At 41.7% G+C, this 25,897-nt stretch overlaps 1 protein-coding gene across 2 annotated transcripts in view; it reads left to right on the top strand.

Annotated features, from left to right (window-relative positions):
• The window catches only part of LOC311516006 (ubiquitin-conjugating enzyme E2 E2), a 335,700-nt gene that overhangs the window by 6,211 nt on the left and 303,592 nt on the right, over window positions 1–25,897 (top strand). The window contains exon 3 of one of the 2 annotated variants that reach the window (XM_084619606.1): window positions 9,714–9,764. The exons of the other annotated variant lie outside the window; for it this stretch is intronic. Coding sequence (XP_084475732.1) covers window positions 9,714–9,764 — 51 coding nt within the window. The remainder of the gene's footprint in view (window positions 1–9,713; window positions 9,765–25,897) is intronic. 2 annotated transcript variants of the gene reach the window in all.

Genomic DNA, 25,897 nt, shown 5'->3' with positions numbered 1-25,897 from the left:
GGGTTGCAATGTGACCTGTATGCTGCTGCTACTTTTTTAAAAAAAAATAATTATTTTTTGACAGACTGGTTTGTTTTCACATGGGTTTAATATTAGCTTGCATGATAGAAACTGACACTGTTTTATTCTTAGTATAACTTGGACAGTTTTTTGTATTCTTATGAAGTGTGTGTGAGAGAGAGAAACTTGTCAGTGTAACTTAGAGTTAATTAACCATAAACATTTCAGACAAGTCAGTAATTCAGCATGCTAGGAGAGTACTGTAATACCTATCACTACAAGGTACTGCATTTTCTTCTCCCAGATGGTCAAGTCAGAAACGATGGAATGAACAAATGTTTTTGTTTCATTACATTAAACTGTGGTATGTTTTAATTCTGTTTTTGTTTTTTTTTCCCATTCCTGAGAGGAATAGTAGATTTGGCGAATAGCTATTTAAGTGACCCCACTCTGTCACATCAGTCACTGGATCATTGGCATGCATGGATTGTGCAAAGGAAGCCTGCATTAACAGTGTAGCCCTGTCACATCAGCATTACTTTAGGCAGCAATGCTCAAAACCTATTAGAGGGAACCCAAATACAAAACAATTTTAAGAGTTTTTATATAGAACCCAAATGTGCAGACCTAACTCATGCAGAACTCTGAGCCTGATTCTTCACTAATTTACACCAGTCTAAATTAGGAGTTACTGTTGTAAAACTAGTATAAAGGAGAGGAGAATCAGGCCCCCATTGTGTTCATTTAGTGTTTCTTGTAAATATGGTGTGTAAATATTCATAGGCTGCAAATACTAGTGTGTGTACATTTTAATTCATACATTTTTACTTTACCTTTACTTGATAGTATATAATTTATTTGTACCAGCCTCACAGATCTAAACCTCCCTACGTATCCACTCTGGTATCTTCATGAGTCACTCTCCATCCTGCCAGTGATGCCAGTATTGATTACTCATTTTGTCCACTTCCCTGTGTATCTTCAGGCTTTCATTTTATTCAAGGATAATCTTCCTTTATGTAGTCTGTGGCGCCAATGCCCACTTCCCTCCCCGCCTTTCAAAACTTTCCTCAAGGTCCGCTTCTACCATGGTGCTTACAGAAGATTATCTAGCCATTATCAGTTGGCAGAGGATCAGTGGGGATTACTAATATCTAACTTTTTTATATTTTATAACTAAAGGGAGAAGAATGACTGTCAATAACTTAGAACTGTCAAATTGTGCAAATACCTGGTCTTTGTAGTTGCTACTGCTTCTAACCTTGCCTGTGCTCACATATCTCCTATTGTGACATCAACTTGTTGTGTCTTGTAGCCACTTTAGAATAGGGTCTGCATATTCCTGTGTTTGTACAGAGCCCAGCACAATGATACCATGATTCCGGCTGGGGCCTGTGGATACTACTGTATTAAAAAATTAATGATATGTCAGAAGTTGCGCTATTATTCTTGGTTTTGTATCTTCAAAGCTTAGAGCTCTTATTAACATGCATTTAGCAGTGATAAAATTACTTAAACCTTTTAAAATTTAATCATATCTGCTTGTGGTTTCTGCTGAAACTAATTATTCCAATTGCAGACAGATATGTTTGCCAATCAGACTGTAAAACAGCAGTTTTACATGTATAGTAATATTAAAAAAAAATTATGAATCTGAAAGTTGAAATGTTTTCCAAGAACTATGCTTCTTAAAATTGTTTGGATATGTTTAAATAAATGTATAGTTTAATAATTCTGTCAAGTAGTAAGAGACTTATTTAGATGTTAGTCTTATCAACATTGGTAACTTCAGAGTCACTTCAGTTAAAGTTGTTTCTACTTTCTTATCCAAACCCCATTTTCAGGGGCTTGTAACTCCACTTATGAATTATTTAGGCTGAAAATTTAATATACAAGTTCTTAGCTTGATAAGGTGGCTGTTTGAAACATATGTGAAAATCAGTTGGAATGTTTTAAGAATATGGGGAAGAAAGTAAACTCCAATAGGGTTCTGTTGCCTTTTTATTTACCGCTTGGAATAAAAATAAAATTTTAAAGGTACTTACCTCTCAATATGAGATTTTAAGACAAACACCTTAGAGCAGTGGTTTTCAAACTTTTTTTTCTGGGGACCCAGTTGAAGAAAATCGGTGGTGCCCGCAGCCAACGAAGCTGGGGATGAGGGGTTTGGCGTGTGGGAGGGGCTCGGGTGGGGAAGAGGGTTGGGATGTGGCTGTGAGGGCTGCGTAGTGGGGCCGGGAATGAGGGTTCATGGTGTGGGAGGGGGTTCTGGGCTGGGGCAGGGGGTTGGGGTTCAGGAGGGGGTCAGGGCTCTGGGCTTGGGGTGCAGGCTCTGGGGTGGGGCTGGGGATGAGGGGTTTGGGGTGCAGGAGAGGCTCTGGGTTTGGGGGGTCTCAGGGCTGGGGCATGGGGTTGCAGTGCAGGAGGGGGTTGGGTGTGGGAGGGGGTCAGGGCTCTGGGGTGGGGGTGCAGGCTTCAGGATGGGGCCAGGGATGAAGAGTTTGGGGTACAGGAGGGGCTCTGGGTTTTGGGGGGGTCTCAGGGCAGTGGCAGGGGATTGGAGTGCAGGGTTGGGGCACTGACTTACCTCTGGTGGCTCCCGGTCAGCGGTGGTGCCGGGGTGCAGAGGCAGGCTTCCCACCTGTCCTCGCACCATGGACTGCTGTGCCCCGGAAGCAGCCAGCAGCAGGTCCGGCTCCTAGGCAGAGGCATGCAAGCAGCTCATGCCTGCAGGCATCCCCTGCCCCCATTGGCTCCCCACACCCATTGGCCGGTTCCCAGCCAATGTTTTGGGTGGGGCAGCACATGGAGCACTGTGGCCCCACTGCTGCCCGCTTCCAGGGCACAGCTCAGTGTTGGAACAGGTATACACTAGCCTGCATTAGCTGGGCAGCACCGCCAACAGTACTTTTAATGCCCCGGTCGACAGTGCTGACCAGAGATGCTCGAGTCCCTGCGTGCTGAGCAAGGTGACCCAGTGCCTTACATGCTGCGACCCAGTACTGGGTCGCGACCTGAACTTTGAAAAACACTGCCTTACAGTGTGTTTTTGTAAACACAACTTAATAGGACTACTTGCAGGATTAGAGGTATAGCAGTTCACTTGAAATGTTCACCTCTTCAAAAATAATAGTGAGTTTTACCAGTTGATTGTGAAGAAAGACTGCACAAATATTTTGCGGAAACCAATTTCTGCTCCGTTACATACATGTAACCCCACTGAATCCAGTTGTTACTCCAAAATCCCAATAATGTTTGCATAATGGAGGACAGAATTTCATCCAGTAACTGTTTTTAATAACTCTAAAATAATTCAGGAATCAACACAATTGAAATAGTAGAATAATTTAAAGCATCCAGCTTTTACATGCATTATAGTTATTAGACAGCACTGGAAAACTAATACAACCTTGGAGTTTAGTCTTATTCCAAGTGCTAAATTATAGTCTACAGACTGCAGGCTTCATTCTGATCTCAGTTTGGTAGCCATGTATTGTCACACACTTGAAAAATCTGTTCATGCACGTGGAAGTGTAGTAGCAATCTTATTTTAGATACGTTATCCTGAGTAATTACCCTGTGTATCTCAGATTAGAATTAAAATCTAAAGAATTGTAATACGAATTTTCTTGTGGTTATAAATTTGACTCTAAAATTTTACTTATTTTACTTATAAACGTCACTTCAGCAATATTAGTTTTATATAAATCAATAGAAGGAAATGTTCAATTACGTGTGAAATGTGCTCCAAGGTGTTCTATAATATATATACTCTGTAGGGTGCTATCTCAGCAATTTAATGCTCCCTAAAATGGCTTGATTTTGAGGGAAGTGTGAAGCATTTTGTGCTTCCCTGTATTCCTGAGTTTTGTAGTTTGTATAGCATTATCGATGTTCTTTTAATTTAGTTTTTGGTGGTTAATTTTATTGCAAATGTTGCAGTCATAGGATGCTCATCTTACTTCGATGAGTTTTCTTCTGTCGTCATTTTGTGTTGACTTGTATTTCTGTTTTTCCTTCTTTCTCTCTTTTCTCCTCACCCCAATTTAGTGGGTTTCTTTGTGTGGTTCCAGTAGAAGAGTGATAAGTTAGGGATATATGGGTCAGCTGATAAGGCATCTTAAGATGCCCAGAAACCATAGCTATTAGTGTGATAGAAGTACCTGGATAGAACAGAGTTTTATTTCAAGTAGCCTTTTGCCTCCTTAGACCGAATGTTAACCAGTAACTAAGGCCTGATTTTGTTTAAAAAAATATAGGCTTTCTGCTTTTCGCATCAGTGGAAGTACTGATTTAGATGGCATCAAAAAGGCAGAATGCTATTGCGACCTTTCATATTGCTGTGTCCCTCAATGTGAATACTTCTAGTGTTAGTTGCTACACAGGTAATAGCTTACAGTAAATGTCATATTGTGTACCATTCCTTCGATTTGCCTTACTCAAGGTGTGTCACCTTAAATAGTAACCTTACTTACCTAACGTGTCAAGATTGAAAAACTCACTGCATATCATAATTACAGTTCAGACCTGAAATTGAGTTGCTGTCCTTAAAAAGAGAGGCATCTTATATCTTAAATAGCAAATCTTAGCACGACCTTTGGATTGAGACAAGTGTATCCGTTCTTGGTTAGCATAATAGCTTAACAGATAAAAATATTATTCTGCTGGGCTCTTGAGGTTGCTAGTTTAAAACCTGTCATTTTGTCTTTGGTCTGCAAATTTTTGTGTTGAACTGTGAATTTATGAAACTGAGTTATGTAGCCTTTTGCTCCTGGAAAGATATTAAAACATTAGGAACATAAACTAAGTCATGGATATCTTGTTTGTTGAAATACAACCATAGAGAAGTGGGCTATCCATAACCTTTCTAAATAACAGAGAGGGGTGCCATAATAGAATAGTATTTTAAATAAATTTGGCAACAAATATTGTACTTGACAAGCCACAAGTGACCGACAAAATACTGAAAAAGGAAAACAACTCATGACTTTTTTTAAAGTTGGCATTTATAAGTGTGCCTAATATATTCTGTTCTCCTTAAACTGTTGTTCTTAGTTCAATTTCCAAGGACCCTGTTCTGTCACAACTTTTGAAAGAGTGAAATACATAATAGGGTTTGCCCTGTTTTAAAATGTGGTCTAAATTTTCTCCAGTCTGGGTTTTTGGGTTGCCTAATGTTTATGTGAAGGGAGGCACAAAGCCCAGAAAAATGGAAGCAACAAAATGAGTTTCTAGGAAAAGTGACTGCATGCCAATAAATAGTAAGACCTGAGTGCCTCTAGAGTATTCAGTCCTCAATCTTTTCCTCATAAAAATGCTACAGAGTCCTTACTTTACAAGTGACAGCAAGCAATCTTGCTAGTCTTACAGCAGTAGTTCCCCACAGCCTCATATTTATTAATAATATTTGATGGCACTTTTCATTTTGAAAAAGCTTGTCCTAGATTAGCTGATCCTTTCAGGGTAGATAAGTATTTTCCCCCATCTGTAAAATGGGGGAGCATGGAGAGAGAGGTTGAATTGTCTAAGACCATAAAAGGAGCATCAGTGTGACATTTGCAAATTGAGTGTTCCTGGTGCCCAGTCCTGGATTCTGACTATTGGAGCATGCTTCTCTCTCACCAGTCAAGTAGTAACATAATAGTACTAATTTCATTTTTTATTCTATAGGCTGGCATTGCTAAATATAAATACATTTGGGCAGAAAATCTGTTGGCAACAAAATCCATGGGGATAGTTGCCAAAGGGGAGGAAGGAAACCATGTGGTTTCTGAGGGATCCTTCAGAGGCTTGAGCAATCTGTGTGTTGGTTCCTGTGCCTCTCTGCTGTCTCTGGATTATCCACTACACGCCCAGGTGGTATAGCTCCACTGAAGCCATGCTACTAGGGTTCCCCACCATTGAAGGGTCCCTGCAGAATAGATTATACCGCTAGAGTCTGTATATCCTTTACTAACTCCCTGGGATTTTTCCTGAACAAGGAATTGTGTGTCTCCCCTTCATTGCCTGTTTGTGAAAGGCGCTCACCAGGGAGACGGTCAGCAGGGCAGTGGCAGCACTGTCACGGCTGGTGTTTAGCAAAGGAGATCTACATGGAGAAGACAGTCGGTATAGGGACTCTTGGGACACGATCTGCTCATTTACATGCAATTTCAACAATAAAATACAAATGCAGTCGGTATTCATGTTTCAACCACTTGCTACAGTAACCCATGTTCAGGACTTAAATACAAAGTGGCATGCAGTTTTATTTTTGTGGCTAGAGGTGCATGGTACTATGACTTCTTCCCTCCACCTCATCCCTAATGAAATTCTTGCTTCTGCTTATCGTCTAGGGGCCAGAAAAAGCAAAACAAATAGCAGTTAATACAATTATGGACAAATATTCCTGTGTATATCCTACTGCATCTTTTAAAGAATCAGATCTATGTACATCAACCTGAAGACCCTAATCATTGTACTAGGGCCTGATATGAGGTGAGGGCAGGAGAGACATCCACAACTTCCCCTCTCCCTTCTGGAAAGAAGGGAGAGGAGTTTAGATGTGGAAGGATACTGAAAATGGAAGACTTGTGGTTTAGGACATGGGGCAATGTCCGTTCTCATTCTCTTCTTGATGTTTCATGCTCCTTATGATATGATGAAGTGTCAGCTGCTGTATATATGTGTTCAAAGTGAGGCTCTAGCCCAAGGGTGGGCAAACTACGGCCTGCCAGCCGTTTTAATCTGGCCCTTGAGCTCCCGCTGAGGAGTGGTGTCTGGGGCTTGCCCCACTCTGGTGCTCCAGCAGGATCAGGGGCTGCTCCATATAGCTCCCAGAAGCAACAGCATGGCCCCCCTCCATCTCCTACGCGTAAGAGCAGCCAGGGTGCTCCACTCTGCATGTTGTCCCTGCCCCAAGTGCTGCCCCCGCAGCTCCTGGTGGCCAAGAATTGTGGCCAATGGGAGCTGCGTGAGTGGGCCTTTGGACAGGGCAGCGTGCAGAACCGCCTGGCCGCACCTCCGCATAGGAGTCAGAAAGGACATGCTGCTGCTTCTGGGAGCTGCTTGAGGTAAGCGCTGCCAGGAGCATGCACTCTGAGCCTCCCCTCATGCCCCAACTCCCTACCCCACCACTGATCCCCCTCCTGCTTTCCAAAACCCTTAATCGCAGCCTGGAGCACTCTCCTACACCCCAAATCTCTCCTCCCCACCCCAGAGTCTGCAGCCCCAGCCCTGATCCCTTTCCCACCCTCCGAAGCCCTCTGTCCCAGCCCAGAGCACCCTCCTGCACCCCCAGCCCAGAGCCTCCTTCCACACTCTGAACTCCTCATTTCTGGCCCCACCCCAGAGCTCGCACCCTCAGCCAGAGCCCTGACCCCCTCCCACACCTCAACCCCAATTTTGTGAGGGTTCATGACCTGCCATACAATTTCTATTCTTAGATGTGGCCCTCGGGCCAAAAAATAGTCGTCGTTCATCTCCCCGCCCCCCCTCCCCCCGCAGTGTAGTCCCAGAAGTGGTGCATTTTCAGAACCATTCTGTACAACTTGCCAGAGAGAAAAATCCATAGACCACAAAACTGAAAGAGATTTCTATGTTCCTTAAGTGTTCACATGATCTAAATGAGGGAATTTCCCATTTTGCTTAAAAAATTTGCATTTTATATAATTTTTGAACTGGAAAAAGGATATTTTAAATATGGAACTTTTTTTGAGGGGATAAAGGTAAAACAAGTACACTTAAAGGTGGGGGGAAGAAGGGGAGAGATGTCCGGCAAATACTTTTTTAAAAAAAATGGTAGTGTTTGGTATGTTGAGCCACTTAAACTTGTCATATTTTCTTTTTTTTAGTGGATATTTTTAGCATTTCTCGAATTACCTTTTCCCAAATATCAGTTAAGAAAAATTAATTCGTGGTTTTTCATTGAGATACCTTCTACTGAAATATACAATATAGTGAAGTATTTGCCTTCTCTAGCAGTTGGAATCATCAAACATATTTAATTTCTCTCCCTGTGCAGAAGTATCTTGTAAATTTCCCCCCAACCTCATACACACACATGTGTGCACATCTTCCCCAAGGTATGAGACTAGGACTAATATAGGAGGTAGCATTTTATTTTTGGCTGGTTCGTTTACTTTCTTAGGCTACAAACAAACGAATCACAAAATGCATTCTTAATGGAACAAGGGGAGTATTGATAGTGGTTTTGGCCCAGTTTTAAAAAGGTATTTAGTCATTGCTGTGCTGAGCGTTGCCTAACTGTTTTAGAAATCTCAATCTCATTTTCAAAAGGGATATAGACACTGACTGTTGATGGAATTTAGACTCGTGTAGTTTGAAAATGAGATTTATGCTACTAAAGCTCCTAGGAGTTGTGGTGATGAGTGCACCAATGCCTAAATACCTTTAAGAATCTGGGGCTTTGAGATTATCTTCCACATCCAGGACTGCATTTAGACCTTAATATTATGTTTAGAATTCAGATAAATTGCTTATTTTTATCTTAAGTGCTCTAATATACCTGAATGTTTGCCTTGGGGAAATAGGTTTCTTTACTCATGCTTGTTATAAACCACCACCACACATTCTACACACAAGATACACATGTGTCTTAGGCCACGCTTGAGCTCTATCGCTAAGATTTAGCATGTATCCTGGGGAAAGGTAATTTGGCCACTCTAATTTTCTTCATTGAGGTGATAAAAGCAATGGATACCTGCTTCTTTAGCCCAGATCTCTCGAAGGGGGGGAGAGCATTCAGCAATTTTGAATTATTCCTTTTTTCCCCTTGATGCTGCAGAAAACTCTCCAGGATGTGGTGTGAACGCCTTTGTCGTCAGGTTTTGGATGGATGTGACTAGGTTTACAGGGTGTGTGGTCTGGAGAGCCTCTATGGATGGCATGCTGCCCTGCCAGATCTATAGGAATTTTCTTACATAAACTGGTGGTGATTCCTAAACTGATGTGTAAACTCCTGCTTTATGCTTTTAAATTCCTTTGGGGGAAGAGGGATGGTTTGGCCCAGCACAGGTGGGGAGGATGAGGAAATCTAATGCCATAGAGGATAGCTGTGCAATGGTTCTGGGACATGACATATGGGTCTAGCCCTCCCTACGATGTGCCGAGATGTGTGGAATTCTCACAATTCTTGGGTTATCTGAGTCTCTTTTCAGAGATGCTGGGTACTCAAACATATGAAAATCAGCCTATGAAGTCTGTATCTTTCAACCCTTAATTTTTCAAAATATGGTCAGTTTTTTCAGTGTATGCATTGCCTTACCATAATAGGCCTGTCCACAGGAGGACATAATCTGGCTCTTTCATGAGGCTGGTACATGCGGCATCCTTCCTGACAAAACACTGGTAATAATTTTTAAATAAGATGTACGAGCCGAGTCTGACTAGATTGTGTGCCACACGCAAAAAAGTGTTTATGAACATTTGGTTGGGTTCAAACATATAAAAGGCCAACAGGACTGGGTGAACTTAAAATTGAAAACTTAAAAAAACCCAAAAAATAAAAATAAGACATTGCAGCCTGAATTTGTCAAATATTTTGTTAAGCAGTTTCATGAAACTTTGACATCAACTTTCAATTACAGATGAGAACTAACTATATATTGTAGTATTAACTACAGTAGATATTTTTCATAAAGTTGGAGGAAATCCATTTAAGAAAGTGTTGTCTTTATACTTCTGTATATAACTTCTGTTTCTTTTTTCTTAAGAATTCAGAAAGAACTTGCAGAAATTACATTAGACCCTCCTCCAAACTGTAGGTAAGTTTACATGGATTTTATTAATTTGAAATGCATATGGAAATTACATAGAGGACCAGAGGTAATTTTTCAGTTTTTCCTTGGAGGTGAATACTTAGTTTAATGATTTTTGACATAAAGGACATAAATACCGTTGTTTGTAGATGCAAATGTTTGTTATCACTTAAATGATAGTGGTGGTGATCAGGAGAAGTTTGTTAAAAATACAGCACTAATGAAATGTAGGCAAAGTTATTAGCTATAGGATATAAGTCAGATCAGTAGCATTTTGTTTATAATCCTGGAAAATATCTTTTTGGTGACAGTTATTAGTGTGACTCTTTTCCTTACAAATTGATAACTTTGAGAAAAATGTTAAGTACAGACATTGCAGATCTTGATCTTTTTGTCTGGCCATTGGTTATGACATTCAGAGGAAATTTAATGAAGTGGAGTTGGCTATCAAAAATTTTTTATGACTTTATGCTTTGCCTTTCTGTCAGTTATGTTTGTTTATAGTGAGTTAAAACTTGCTTTAAAATTAGTACTGATGTAGGCAAAGAAAACTCTGTTACCTTGTAGCTCACATTTTGTGAAGTAGTTTTCAGATGGCTGCCCCAGAATTCTTATCTGGCAGCTTGACATATTGGTCATATTGGAATTATGCCAGAGTTGTGCAGCAGTACATAAAGGAGCCCCTGCAATAGTACCTCTTGCAATGGGAAGTTAAACTAAATGCAGATGAATAGTTCTAATCCAATTCTGCCAACTGATTTCCAGCATTGCATGGGGAAAGGTCCATTCTATCGTGTTGTAAAAAGAAAGTTTGAGAGAAGTAGCTGATGGCATGCAGTTTTTATAATGAATCCCAGTACATTTCAATATCAAATTAACTAAGGAACTGGTAGTAAAAATGACAGTCGGCTTTATTGTTTTGGTCGCTTGACAAAAGTATATGTGTAAGAAAATGTTATAAGAAGATTTGATATAGTTGTGCTGGATCTCAGGATGTAATTCAGGTAGTTACATATGAAAGCACTGTGCAGGGAAGTGGGCTTGCAATAATAGTGTTAAAAGAGTATTTCACTCAATTAGGATGAACATTGCTTTGCTAGATAAAACATTTTAATAACTAAGCTGTTCTTGCACGCTTATGACTGTGAGTCTTCAGTCACATCAAAGCTGTTTCAAATGGCAGGCCTTTACTTAGGTGTTGATGACTGATGCTTATTAGTGGGCTGATTTGCTGAGGTAAATATAAAATTCCAGTCTGTACAAAAATGCATAAATGAAGAAAGAACTTTGAACTGAATCTAAAAGTCTGCAGTTTTTACAACAGACACCTTTTTTTTAGTTTTCTGAATCCTTTCTCTTATAACAAAGCAATCATTTTAGTATACTAGGTACTGCTATATATAATATTTTTTTAAAGCAAGTGTAAAGTCATCCCTAATGCGCTTAGTGGAAACCTCTTTTAGCAACTCGTACAGAAAATGTGTGAACTGGGGATTTACTGTTCTCTGAATTTGTTGGACTAATGACAAAGTATCATTGCCTCCATGTATTGGATTTCAATCTGTCTTGCAAAATGAAAGAACTTAGTGTCTGGTCCTTCAATGTAGTTTTTGAGATAGCATTATTTCATGTTGTGATCTTGATAGATAATCATTTAGTAACAATACTATTGGCAAATGTATTTTTATAGTCCATAAGAAATCTCTTCATTTAGTTTTATGCAGTGGTGACATAGTCTAGTGTTTTTTTTCTTAAACTTTACTTATTTTCTATTATATTTAAACATTATGAAATCAATATACCAACCAGGGATGATTCCTCAATATGACGGAAGAAAGATAAGTTGTAATAGAGTATTTCTTATCCTAAAGTACTTGATTTCTTGCAGAAACTCAGCTCATTCTTACAGAACATGTGCTAAAGATAAATATTGAATAGGATATAGATATCAATTTTCCTCCAAATAGGTCTCAGAAGGTTTCTTAAATAAACTGTTTGTACGAATTATGGCTCCAGTCCACATGCAGGTACACTCCCATTGATTTTTCAATGGGAATTTTACATACACACAAGGCAAGATTGGGCCATAGATGTGTGTACAAATCTGTTCTTATTTTTTCTAATACCCCCCTTCACACGCCCCCTGATTCAAATGCAGCCAGGTGTGAAGTGACACTTGTCAATTGCTTAACAAGGCATGAGAGCCATATCAAATAGCTTTGGATCACAAAGTGTAGAATACTTTATCCAGCTGAAAATATAGTGATACATTAGGCTAAAATTACCTGAATTGGAATTTGGCTAGTATCTGTGGGGAATAGGACAGCCCTATTTATATGTGAAATGCCAGGGGATCTTTGGTTGACCACAGATAGTCAGGACCTTGATTTTTATGTCACATCCAAAGACCCTCCAGTACAGTAGTACCCTTTTATGCTATGGTAGGGTAGAGTCTCAGTATTAATTCAGAAGGAGGAGCAGTACCACCCAAATTGCTAAGACTACTTCGTTATTTGTAAGCCTAAACTTATTTAAACTTACTTAGTACTTATATAGCATATTTGTGAAAATCTGCTTGTTTTAAAGAAACATGTTACTGACATATATATGTGCCTGGATAATTAGCAGACAATCACTGTGGCAACTTGAAACATTTCTTTCAAAAACTGAAATGTAGTCAGTAGTTTTGTGCATATGAAAATCTGAGACCAATAGGAGCTAGTGATTTCAGATAGCTTTGAGTCACAGAAGTACAGAAAATTGCTTTCAAAATTGAAATTCCACAGTATATAGACTACTGTGGCCTTTGGCTATTTTAGCAACAAGAAATTTAAAATGAGTTATTTTGTGTGATTACTGCCTGTGAGCACTTACAAATTTAAAATTTTATTAGATTTTTTTACATGGAATGATGTTATGGTGTGATCTACCCAGCAGTCCTTACCCAGGGCAAAAGTTCTTTTTATGTTGGTGAGAACTGTGCTGGTGAGAACGTGGATATAGATAAGCTTTTGCATATACACATTAGACAAATAAGCAATGGATTTCAGAGATCCTGTAAAGGTGGATTTAGGAGTATACGAAACCTAAGTTCCGTGCTTTAGTAGGTATTAGTGTATTCTGTATTCAGTGGGCTTTGGTTCAGTCGTAGGGAAAGAATCCCACTCACAGTAATAAACTTTGGATCATGCCCTACGTGTGTGTAATATACCAAATGTCATGGGTAGTAGCAGAAGCCAAGTTGGAGGGGTTGCGGGGAGGGGAAAGTGTGCCATTACCATTTACAAAGAACAGTACCTCATGAAGAATCTGGTGTATTGCCTTGTCAATACCAACAACTAAAAGTTTCTTTTGGGCCCTTGATCATTGTGCAGACTGCATTACTATCAAGGCAAGTTACTGTAAGTAGAACAGAGAGAATATGGATCTCTGTATTTTAGAGGCCTAAACACTTTTAAGATTGCATTAAAAGGTTTTAATACTTAAAAAAAAAAAAAGGCAAAGGTGGGGGTGGAGGGTGTATCTCTACAATTAGGCTATATTTTTTCCCCAAAGATATATCTTAATTGCTGGTGATGCTGCCTGCAATAGATATTGTAACAAGCTAGGGAAGTGCTCAAACTTCTCATACGTTAAATTTAAGATTGTTTTACTATACAACATATATATAGATAAATAAAAATGAAATCCTACCTTCTCTAATTTTTACATAGTTTGGACCTTCTCTTAGTAGGATAGTGTCTCATGGAACATCTCTTACCTATTCCTGATCATGTAGACCACCTCCCTCTCCACCTGGCAATAGAATAACATCTCTGTGGCAAGTACAGCCGTTGCTTACATGGAAAAGTAATATTAGGAAAGTATTGTATTTTTAGCCTTTTTCCATTTGAATTTAGTAACTGGAAACAAGGAGGAGCCATCCAGCACAGTCACGAGCTGACTCTCTGTGGACCACAGTTTGGGAACCAGTGCTCAACAATTTCCCATTTAAATCGGTTCAGTATCCCTTAATTTTCCCCACTCTGCAGTGACCCCTTATGACAACTGTGCTTGTGCATGTCACAATCCCTTCATTTTCCTATACATTTTGTCTCCTGTCCTTTTTCTGTTTTCCCTTGTCATCATTTTTTAAGCTTTCCAGTATTTTATGGGCTGTGCTTTAAACTAACTTGCTATGCAGCCTACTGGATAAATGCTTTCTATTTCAAAACAATTGAGTTAAAACCCTAAATGTGTACTTATTAAAATGTATATCTACTTTAAACCTTCATAGATTCCAAGGCCAGAGGGGACCATTATGATTATCTAGTCTGACCTCTTGTATAATACGTCATAGAACTTCCCCAAAATAATTCGAGTGCACATGGTTTAGAAAAATATCCAGTCTTGACTGAAAAATTGTCAGTGATGGAGAGTCCACTAGGACTCTTACTAAATTGTTCCAGTGATTACTTACTCACCTGTTAAGTTTATGCCTTATTTCCAGTTTGAATTTGTCTAGCTTCCAGCTGTTGGACGGTTATACATTTCTTTGCTAGCTTAAAGAACCCATTATTAAATATTTGTTCCCTGTGTAGATACTTATAGACTGTAATCAAGTCACCCCCCAACCTTCTTTTTGTTTAATCTAAATAGATTGAGATCTTTGAGTCAGCACTATAAGGCATATTTGGTAATCCTTTCATTGTTCTCATGGCTGTTCTCTGAACCCTCTCCAATTTATCCACAGCCTTCTTGAATTGTGGTCGCCAGAACTAGACATTGTATTCCAGCAGCAGTTATACCAGTGCCAAGAATAGAGATAAATTAACTTTTCTGCTCCTACTCAAGTTTCCCGTTTATGCATCTCAGGATCTTGTTAGCTCTTTTGTTCACAGTGTCATATTGGGAGCCCATGTTCAACTGATTATCAACCACTGCCCCCAAATCTTTTTCAGAGTCACTGCTTCCCAGGTTAGAGTCTCCAATTGTGTAAGTATAGCCTAGATTCTTTGTTCCTAGATATTTACATTTAGCCCTATTGAAATGCATATTGTTGGCTTGTGACCAGTTTACCAAGTGATCTAGATCGCTCTGAATCAGTGACCTCTTTGTTATTTACCATTTCCCCCAGTTTTGTCATCTGCAAAAGTTATCAGTGATCTATTTTTCATAAACCCATGTTGATTTATATTAATTACATTACCCTCTTTTAGTTCTTTATTAATCAGGTCCCATTATTTTTCCTGGGATCGATGTCAGGCATACAGGCCTGTAATTATCTTGGTCATCCTGTTCACTCATTTTAAAAAATGGCACAATATTAGCTTTCTTCCAGTCTTCTGGAACTTCCTGAGTGTTCCAAGACTTGAAAATCAACATTAATGGTCCAGCAAGCTCCTCATCCAGCACTTTAAAACTCTTAGTTGAAAGTTGTCTGGACTTGCTGATTTTAAAAATGGTCTAACTTCAGTAGCTTCAGTTTAACATGGAATCATAGAATATCAGGGTTGGAAGGGACCTCAGGAGGTCATCTAGTCCGACCCCTTGCTCAAAGCAGGACCAATCCCCAACTAAATCATCCCAGCCAGGGCTTTGTCAAGCCTGACCTTAAAAATTCCTAAGGAAGGAGATTCCACCACCTCCCTAGGTAACGCATTCCAGTGTTTCACCACCCTCCTTGTGAAAAAGTTTTTCCTAATATCCAACCTAAACCTCCCCCACTGCAACTTGAGACCATTACTCCTCATTCTATCATCAGCTACCACTGAGAATAGTCTAGATCCATCCTCTTTGGAACCCCCTTTCAGGTAGTTGAAAGCAGCTATCAAATCCCCCCTCATTCTTCTATTCCGCAGACTAAACAATCCCATTCCCTCAGCCTCTCCTCATAGTCATGTGTTCCAGTCCCCTAATCATTTTTGTTGCCCTCCGCTGGACTCTTTCCAATTTTTCCACTTCCTTTTTGTAGTGTGGGGCCCAAAACTGGACACAGTACTCCAGATGAGGCCTCACCAATGTCGAATAGAGCGGAACGATCACGTCCCTCGATCTGCTGGCAATACCCCTTCTTATACATCCCAAAATGCCATTGGCCTTCTTGGCAACAAGGGCACACTGTTGACTCATATCCAGCTTCTCGTCCACTGTAACCTCTGGGTCCTTTTCTGCAGAACTGCTGCCGAGCCATTCGGTCCCTAGTCTGTAGCAGTGCATGGGATGCTTCCGTCCGGACTCTGCACTTGTCCTTGTTGAACCTCATCAGATTTCTTTTGGCCCAGTCCTCTAATTTGTGTAGGTCCCTCTGTATCCTATCCCTACCCTCCAGCATCATATCTACGTCTCCTCCCAGTTTAGTGTCATCTGCAAACTTGCTGAGGGTGCAATCCCCACCATCCTCCAGATCATTTATGAAGATATTGAACAAAACCAGCCCCAGGACTGACCCGTGGGACACTCCACTTGATACCAGCTGCCAACTAGACATGGAGCCATTGATCACTACCCGTTGAGCCTGACAATCTAGCCAACTTTCTATTCACCTTATAGTCCATTCTACCAGCCCATACTACTTTAACTTGCTGGCAAGAATACTGTGGGAGACAGTGTCAAAAGCTTTGCTAAAGTCAAGGAACAACATGTCCACCGCTTTCCCCTCATCCACAGAGCCAGTTAACTCATCATAGAAGGCAATTAGATTAGTCAGGCATGACTTGCCCTTGGTGAATCCATGCTGACTGTTCCTGATCACTTTCTTCTCGTCTAAGTGCTTCAGAATTGATTCCTTGAGGACCTGCTCCATGATTTTTCCAGGGACTGAGGTGAGGCTGACTGGCCTGTAGTTCCCAGGATTCTCCTTCTTCCCTTTTTAGAAGATGGGCACTACATTAGCCTTTTTCCAGTCGTCCGGGACTTCCCCCGATTGCCATGAGTTTTCAAAGATAATGGCCAATGGCTCTGCAATCACACCCGCCAACTCCTTTAGCGCTCTTGGATGCAGGGCATCCAGCCCCATGGACTTGTGCTTGTCCAGCTTTTCTAAATAGTCCCGAACCACTTCTTTCTCGACAGAAGGCTGGTCACCTCCTCCCCATGCTGTGCTGGCCAGCCTTGTTCGTGAAGACAGAGGCAAAAAAAGCATTGAGTACATTAGCTTTTTCCACATCCTCTGTCACTAGGTTGCCTCCTTCGTTCAGTAAGGGGCCCACACTTTTTCCTTGACTTTCTTCTTGTTGCTAACATACCTGAAGAAACCCTTCTTGTTACTCGTAACATCTCTTGCTAGCTGCAGCTCCAGGTGTGATTTGGCCTTCCTGATTTCACTTCTGCATGCCTGAGCAATATTTTATACTCCTTCCTGGTCATTTGTCCAATCTTCCACTTCTTGTAAGCTTCTTTTTTGTGTTTAAGATCAGCAAGGATTTCACTGTTAAGCCAAGCTGGTCACCTGCCATATTTACTATTCTTTCTACACATCGGGATGGTTTGTCCCTGTAACATCAATAAGGATTCTTTAAAATACAGCCAGCTCTCTTCTGGACTCCTTTCCTCCTCATGTTGTTCTCCCAGGGGATCCTGCCCATCAGTTCCCTGAGGGAGTCAGTCTGCTTTTCTGAAATCCAGGGTCCGTATTCTGCTGCTCTCCTTTCTTCCCTTTGTCGGAATCCTGAACTCTACCATCTCGTGGTCACTGCCTCCCAGGTTCCCATCCACTTTAGCTTCCCCTACTAATTCTTCCCTGTTCGTGAGCAGCAGGTCAAGAGCAGCTCTGCCCCTAGTTGGTTCCTCCAGCACTTGCACCAGGAAATTGTCCCCTACACTTTCCAAAAACTTCCTGGATTGTCTGTGCATCACTGTATTGCTCTCCCAGCAGATATCAGGGTGATTGAAGTCTCCTATGAGAACCAGGGCCTGCGATCTAGTAACTTCCGTGAGTTGCCGGAAGAAAGCTTCGTCCACCTCATCCCTCTGGTCCGGTGGTCTATAGCAGACTCCCACCACGAAATCACCCTTGTTGCTCATGCTTCTAAACTTAATCCAGAGACACTCAGGTTTTTCTGCAGTTTCATACTTGAGCTCTGAGCAGTCATATTGCTCCCTTACGTACAATGCAACTCCCCCACCTTTTCTGCCCTGCCTGTCCTTCCTGAACAGTTTATATCCATCCATGACAGTACTCCAGTCATGTGAGTTATCCCACCAAGTCTCTGTTATTCCAATCACATCATAATTCCGTGACTGTGCCAGGGGCTTCCAGTTCTCCCTGCTTGTTTCCCAGGCTTCTTGCATTTGTGTATAGGCACTTGAGATAAGACACTGATCGTCCCTCTTTCCCAGTATGAGGCAGGACCCCTGCCCTCTCGCGCGCTCCTGCTCGTGCTTTGTCCCGGTATCCCACTTCCCCGCTTACCTCAAGGCTTTGGTCTCCTTCCCCTGGTGAACCTAGTTTTAAAGCCCTTTAGCGATACTGGTAGAATCACCATAATCTGATAAGCTTATGCTCTAATAAATTGGTTAGTCTCTAAGGTGCCACAAGTCCTCCTTTTCTTTTTGCGAATACAGACTAATACGGCTGCTACTCTGAAACCTGTCATAATCTGAGACTATCACATCTGTATTTGGAGAAAGAACAAAAAAAGATTTTTGGCTACTTCTGCCTCGTCTGCATTATTATTGATAGGTCTACCATTTCCATCTAGTAATGGACCGGTACAGTTGTCAGGATTCTTTTTGTTCATAATATATTTTTAAAAACTTTGTCCTTAATTCTGCTAGCCATAGATTTCTACTTGCATGCCTTGGTTTCCCTTAATAATTTTTTACAATTAAATTTCTGATTTAATATTCATTATTATCAATTCCCCCTTCCTTCCATTTGTTAAATATTGTTTTCTATAGCTAGCTTCCCTTCACTTCTAAACCAGGTCAGTTTTCTAACCAGCACAATTGCTTTCTCAATTGTGGCTTTTTTGGGCATCTAGTAAGGAGTTCTTTAATGATTCGCATTATCATTTTTTTTTTCTGACTAAATTCTTCCTCCCATCTGATTTGACTCATACTTGCTGTCTGCTTTGTGAAATTGGCCATGTTAAAGCTCCAAATATATGTTGCTGGTCTGCACATTGTACATACTGTTTGTGCATTATAAAATGTGATCATGTTGTGATCACTTGTACTTAAGCTGCCTTTTAATTTTTCGTTCTGTGATCAATTCTTCTTCATTAGACTTTTTCTTAAGACTTCCTTTATGTTGGTTGCAATGTTTTTTGAGTTGGGAAATTGTCATCTATAATGTTTAGAAATTCCAAGTGTTTTAATGTTGGCAGCGTGAGACCTCCAGTATGTCACTCAAATTGAAATCCCTGTGTTAACACAGCTTCCCTTTCCTCCCCCACCGTCCCCCCCCTAATGACAGGTTTTAGAGTAGCAGCCTTGTTAGTCTGTATCCGCAAAAAGAAAAGGAGTACTTGTGGCACCTTAAAGACTAACAAATTTGTTAGTCTCTAAGGTGCCACAGGTACTCCTTTTCTCCCCCCCCATGAGTGTGAATTGTGACACTATATGTATGTGTGTGCATTTTTTGTTACTTTTCTGTGTGTGTTCATCTTGTGTATATATCTGAAAATTTCTGGGTAAACCTGAAATTCTTTTGAGGAAGTACTATCACATTATTTTTGTCTCCTTCCCTCCCTCCCTCGTTTGCCTTGTTTTGGTTGGTCCAGTAAGACTCTACTAGCCTACTCCCAGGGTATGCTCACCCGCTGGGTTGTTATACTTTTCTTCAAGACTACTTCGTCCCTATAGGCTGTTACAAACTGTCCAGTCCGTTGTCTCTGTGTGGCAATTGAACTCTTGAATTTGTTGTTTGAAGATGGATACTCAGTGTGATTCCTCCTATCTTCTGACTTACCCTCCCAACCCAATAGGGTGAGGTTCCTCTTTGTCAGAGGAAACTTTAAAGAGGTTGTATTTCCAGAGTATGGTTTCTTGTTTGACGATTTCTGCACAGAACTTGGGAAGAGATGGTGTAAATTGTGCCAGAGATTGGGCTCTTCTAAAACAGCAGTAGAGGTGGCTTTCCTGATTGAAAAGAGTCTTCCTCTTTTCTTGCTGACAGTCTTGTGACTTGAGATGTGTGCAGTGTTGCCTATGTCCAGCAGGAAAATCCCTTCTGCTATCTCCCCCATCTTCCCCCCCACTCCCACCCCACACCAAACCACCACCCCCCACCTTAAAACTAAAGGTTGGTCATTTTTATTGTAATTTAAAATAAATAGCTATCAGGACTTCTGATCAGTTGATTTATTATTATTATTATTATTATTTATTATTCATTATTCATTTGGATTGTGGTAAAGGGGAATTGATCCAGTCATGGGGTTGTGGGAATGGGAATGCCAGTGTATTAGGGGTGTACAAGAGATGCAAACCAGACCCAGAATAGTGGTTCACAGGAGACTAGGAGTTTATTTAAATATAAACTTCTCTTCCTCTGAGCAGCTCCACTGCCTTCTGCTGCAGATGTACTCCCCCTCTCATCCCATTTGATCTTGCTCAGGGGATTTACTTCCTGCCTGAATGGGCTTACCCTGCTGTGCAGTCACTTCACTCCTGGAGAATATGTACCTCACAAGAGTACAGATAATTTCTTCTGGCCTGGCCAGGCCTCTAAGAATGTACTTCAACCAACATCAGTTAATCAGAAGCATGTAGTGGAGGATGGTGATATTAAAGCACAGAGCCCTGTAGGTGTAAGATGGCTCTTAGTGTCTTTCATTATAGAATTATCAATTTTTATTTTTTTTTACTAGTTCGTATACCTTACGAGTGCTTTCTGCATCTTTTAATATTTTTTTCTCTGTAAGTTGCTGTTTCAAAGTGGAGTAAAGGATGTGTTCCCCAAAAACACACACAGTACAATCCCAGGGTAATCACTTAATTTATAATAACAACTATGGTACATTTTATCACTGTTAGTTTGCCTGGTTTATAACTGGTGGTTGTTTCAGATTTATTACTTAAAATACCTTGGGTAGAAAGTGTCAAATTACTTTCTAACATGTAATCTTTTAATTCCTTTAGCTATTCTTTTTAAAAAGAAATCCATGATAGCATCTTCTATCTTCTTTTTAAGGTCTGAAGTATTTAGCTGTAATGCAAAAGGAAGATCAGTTTAAAATTTTTTTCTTCAAACAAATAGCTGTTATGTTTGGTTTTTTCCTTGTAAGTGTCACTATTTTAGTGACACTCTTAACCTTTTGAAGGCATACTGACTGATTTTAGAGACCTAATCCGACTTTCTAAATTTTGTTCATGTATTTATCAGTTTGTATATGTCAAGATGAAGTGCACTGCATATGCAGACCATTGATTTTTTTTTTTTTTTTTTTTTTTTTTTTTTTGCGCTACAGGGGTTTCCTATATTTGAATGAATGTTTCAGAAGTGGAGATATGATTTTCAAAAATGAACTATAGAGAGGAGGAATCTACTGCAGCAGGGAACTGTCTGGATCCCTTAGTGCAGTGGTTCTCAAAGCTGGCCTGCCGCTTGTTCAGGGAAAGCCCCTGGCGGGCCGGACAGGTTTGTTTATCTGCTGCGTCCGCAGGTTCAGCCGATCGCAGCTCCCACTCGCCGTGGTTTGCCGCTCCAGGCCAGTAGGGGCTGCAGGAAGGGCGGCCAGCACGTCCCTTGGCCCGCGTTGCTTCCCGGAGACCCCATTGGCCTGGAGCAGCAAACCGTGGTCAGTGGAAGCCGCGATCAGCCGAACCTGCAGACGCAGCAGGTAAACAAACCGGCCCAGCCTGCCAGGGGCTTTCCCTGAACAAGCGGTGGGCCAGCTTTGAGAACCACTGCCTTCGTGTACACAAGATAATGAAGAACCAACACTTGGTCGATTGAAATAAGGTCTACAACTCCATTAATAGCAATTCTCTGTGTACCGTGATAACTTTTAAACACCACATTTGATCAATTCCAAAATTTCAGGGAATGTTCTAGACATCAATGGCCAGAACCATATAGATGCTGATAAAAATGGGAAAAACCAAAAGGAGGAAATGGACACATGGAGCAGATAACATCTGGTTAGCAGAGCCAGCAGCTTCAACCACCTGTATAATTGTCAGTATATCGAAGAACTGGTTGATGGCAGCCATTAACACATTACAGCGTAACAATAGTCCTCATTTTAGCTCTGCCTGTGCACCCAATACTGGTTAAAATGTTGACAACCTGAAAGACTTCTCCCTCATATAGAAATAAATGAAAATTATGGGGTAGGGGAAAATAGGGATGCATACAGAGCCCATTGCATTGGAGGAGAACGGGAGTGGGAGGGGACAGTCTCTGGTAGGAGGAGTGAATGAGGGATCTTGGTATTGGCAGGGCACACAGAACTCGTACCATAGGAGAATGGGACCTAGTGGTAGGAATGAGGCAGAAATGGGGGCACACAGAGCCCCTGCCATTGTGAAGTTGGGGAAGAGGGAGGACTTGGTCACACACAGAGTTCCTGACATGAAGGACAGGTAGGGGGTTGCAGAAAGTCCTGAAATACATGGGGATATGAGGGTGACACACAGAGGGCTGGGAGGATGGAGGTATGCAAGGAGCCCCTGGAGTGTGTAGTGCTGTCAGCCTACAGAAGCAACGAAGCATGCGACTCTCTAGTTTAAATATACATAACAGGAAAATAGGGAGGGAGAGAAGAAATGAAATCCTACAAGTTGCTTTTTTAAGATGCATAGAGTGTTTCTCTACGTAGCACAATGTATGGGAAGTCAAGATGAGAGCTTTCTTCAATCTGGTCCCTCTCCAAAAAGAGATGCTAAATAAAATATAGTAGAATGGCAAATGGTCTCTGTAAGTTAGTCTGTCAAGCTGTCTGATAAGATAGCAAGGGGAAAACTGAGTATCTGGCCTGGGCTTTGGGAGGAAGGAGTCTTTCTGCAGGACCCCAGACCCAGCTTTCTTGTTCCTTCTCCTTTTATATTCTTGATCTAAAGAAACCCTTCCCTGTCTTTCTGAGGCCATATCTCCACTACAACCTTTGGTCAATGCATGTGTTGTCAGTGTACAGTTTGTACATTGCACTGCACGTACTCACCAGAAGATTTTACACTGATGTAGAGAGCAGTGCACCTTGGGTAAGTATCCCAGTGTGCCTACTACTGTCCAGAGCAATGACTTTTGGGGTAGTGTTTTGTGGGCTGGTAATGACTTGCCCAGAGATCTCTGGGAGCTAGGGGGTCAAGTTCCCAGCATACAACTTTCTCCATCCCGTAATGCCTTCTGTATCCCATAATTAGGACCCTACCAAATTCACAACTGTGAAAAACATGTCAAGGACCATGAAATCTGATGTCCCCCTACAATAGACAGATGGGAAGGGTAGGGTTGGGGGAGCTCCGGCTGGGGGCTTCTATTATGTGCCCAGGCTCCAGCTGCTAGTCTCAGCCAGCCGGGCTGGGGAGGGGTGGGACTTCCTCTTCCCCTGTACAGGCCGCTCCCAGAGCTGGGTCAGACCTGCCTTCAGGAAGCTTGGTGGCTGCTGGCTGGGAGTCCAGCTCTGAGGGCAGCACAGAAGCTTCCTGCAGCTGGGCGAGGTTTCCAGAGGTGGATGCATACAGAGCCCAGCCCTGGGAGTGGCCTGTCCAGGGGAAGAGGAAGTTCTGTCCCTCTGCCCAATTGGCTAGGACTAACAGCATGTGCCCGATGAATGGTAGGAGCCCCTTTCCCACCCCTCCACCCCCTTGCCCCTCCCTGGCTTCAGGCCCAGCACTTGGGGATTAAAGAAGCCTTGGGCTGGCTGTGTGTGTGTGTGTGGGGGGAACGACTGACCATTGGGACCTGCGTGGTAACCCATCCATAGGGTGTACCCCCCAAAAGTGATAACTCCTCCATGTCCTGCAACCCTCACTTCTGCACTACTGTTGGTGACTGCACTGAAGGCATCACCCCTGCCAGCAGCAGTGCAGAAGTGAGGATGGCAGTTCTGCAATCCCCTACAATAGCTTTGTGACTCCCTTTTGGGTTGGTACCCCCATGGTTACAACACCATGAAATTTCAGCTGTAAACACATGAAACCCTGAAATTGACTATTTTTAAAATATATGACTGAAATTGACCAAAGTGGACTGTGAATTTGGAAGTGCCCTACCCAAAATTTTCTTCAACAAACACAGAACACACAATTCTGATATTTGTGGAGCCATAGGAAGTACCACAACAGTGGATGTGAGGATGTCTTCAAGGACAGTTTGCTGAGGAATATAGCAAAAAACAGGTCAGGTTTGTTGATAGTGTTCACAGAGCAGTTGTAGATGGTGAAAGCTGCTTCTGGGCTTGAGAAACAAGCTTTGACTGGTCGGATCACATTGTAATGCAGGTTTGGGATGATGAACTCTGGTTGAAGAACAGATGTTAAAGGGCATATTCTTAGATCTGCGTGCTGAACTTGTTCCAGATCTCCAGCGCATGGACGTCAGACAGAGTGGCGTTGACGTTGGCAAAGCAAATGGCAGTTCCAGTTGTACTCTGCAAGCTTGCAGTGCTGGCTTGCTACCGATCAGTGGGAAATAGTTTTGGAATTGGAAAATCCACAGTGGGGGCCATTGTCGTACAAGTGTCTTGGGCACTAATTGTTGCCTGCATCGAGAACATGTAGGAAAAAGGGATGTCTTTGGGGCAGTGGGGTTTCCATACTGCAGTGGAGCGATAGCATGCAGATCCCTGTTTTGGCCTCATATCACTTCGCTTAGCTGTAAATCAACAGAGTAAACCGACAGATAGGGCTACTTTCCATGGTTATGCTAGCGTTGATGGCTCACTAAGGGGGTGTTTCGCCTGTATAAATGTGGATTGATCAGGAAAGATGCATGATGTTCACAACTTGAACACTGGACTGGTCAGAAAACTGCAGGCAGGGACATTCTTTCGTGATTGGTGGATTACCCATTAGCAATATTGAAATGCCATTAGTGATTCTGGGGGAACCATCCTACCCCTTGCACTCTCCTGGCTCATGAAACCATACACTGGACACCCTGACAATACCAAGGAGAGATTCAGTTACTAGCTCAGCAGGTGCAGAATGACTGTTGAATATGCTTTTGATAGATTGAAGGGATGCTTGTGGTGATTATTCACTCACTAGACTGGATCTCAGTGAGAAAAATATCCCAGTGGATTTGATCTCTTGTGTCTTGCATAATATCTTGTGAAGCCGAGGATGGGGGAAAGCTGCTGCGAGGGTGGAGTGGCTGTCTGCTGACTTTGAACATCCAGACACTAAGGCTATTGCGAGAGCACAACATGAAGCTATGAGCTTAAGGGAGGTTTTGAAAGAGCACTTCAGCAATCAGTCACAGTAGTGTTCTCTGCTGGAGTGTTCTCTGGGCCTGGAGTTTTGGGTGCTGCTAAGAATTGTCATGCTTGCTGTACGCTTATAAATAGGACTAGGTGTTTTCATGAAGCTATGAATTCTGTATTGTTTGGTGTGCATTTACACGTGCTATTTGCTTTGACTACTGTAATGCATTCTGCAATGTTTGTGCATTAAAAGATAATTCAGTTATCTAAAAATAGAACTTTACTGAGGTGGGAAAAATGGTGAAAAAACCAATGTGCAAAATAACCCCCAGGCAATGTTTTCATACTAAATTTTAACAGGGTGGAAATTTAAAAATAAAAGGAAATAAACATATATGTCCATTTTAGTACATAAATATAATCCATTGTGGCTACACACATACCTGTGAGAAACACGATTGGTTTATGTGAAGCTGTGGTATGTTGAGTAGTTTAGCAAGCAGCGACCATGAAGTTCTCCAAGGAGCGCAAAGGGTAGAAAGTCTCGGATTTTGGGGCCTGTAGGTCAACCAGGGTCTGCAGTATTTGAGTTTGTTGCCCATGAAGACCCATAATGCCCTCATGCATTTCCTGCTAAATGTTCTGCTGGCGCTCCTGGGCCTTTTTCCTGTCCTCTGTCTTTCTCACCACTGTTGGCCATATTGTCCCTCAAAGCCCTTTGTTCATGGTTCAGTATATCACTGGCTTTCAGGATCTCAGAACATGTTCTCTTCTTTCTGCTCCTCCTTGGGGTCAGGCATCTGCAGCTGCAGAAAGGACACTCCTCAGGGCCGCCATGACAGAAGC

Source organism: Lepidochelys olivacea (assembly GCF_965140295.1).
Source record: "Lepidochelys olivacea isolate rLepOli2 genome assembly, chromosome: 2".
Lineage (NCBI taxonomy): Eukaryota > Metazoa > Chordata > Testudines > Cheloniidae > Lepidochelys > Lepidochelys olivacea.
Note: the sequence above shows the minus strand (reverse complement) of the source record. Positions and strands in the feature narration are given on the sequence as shown.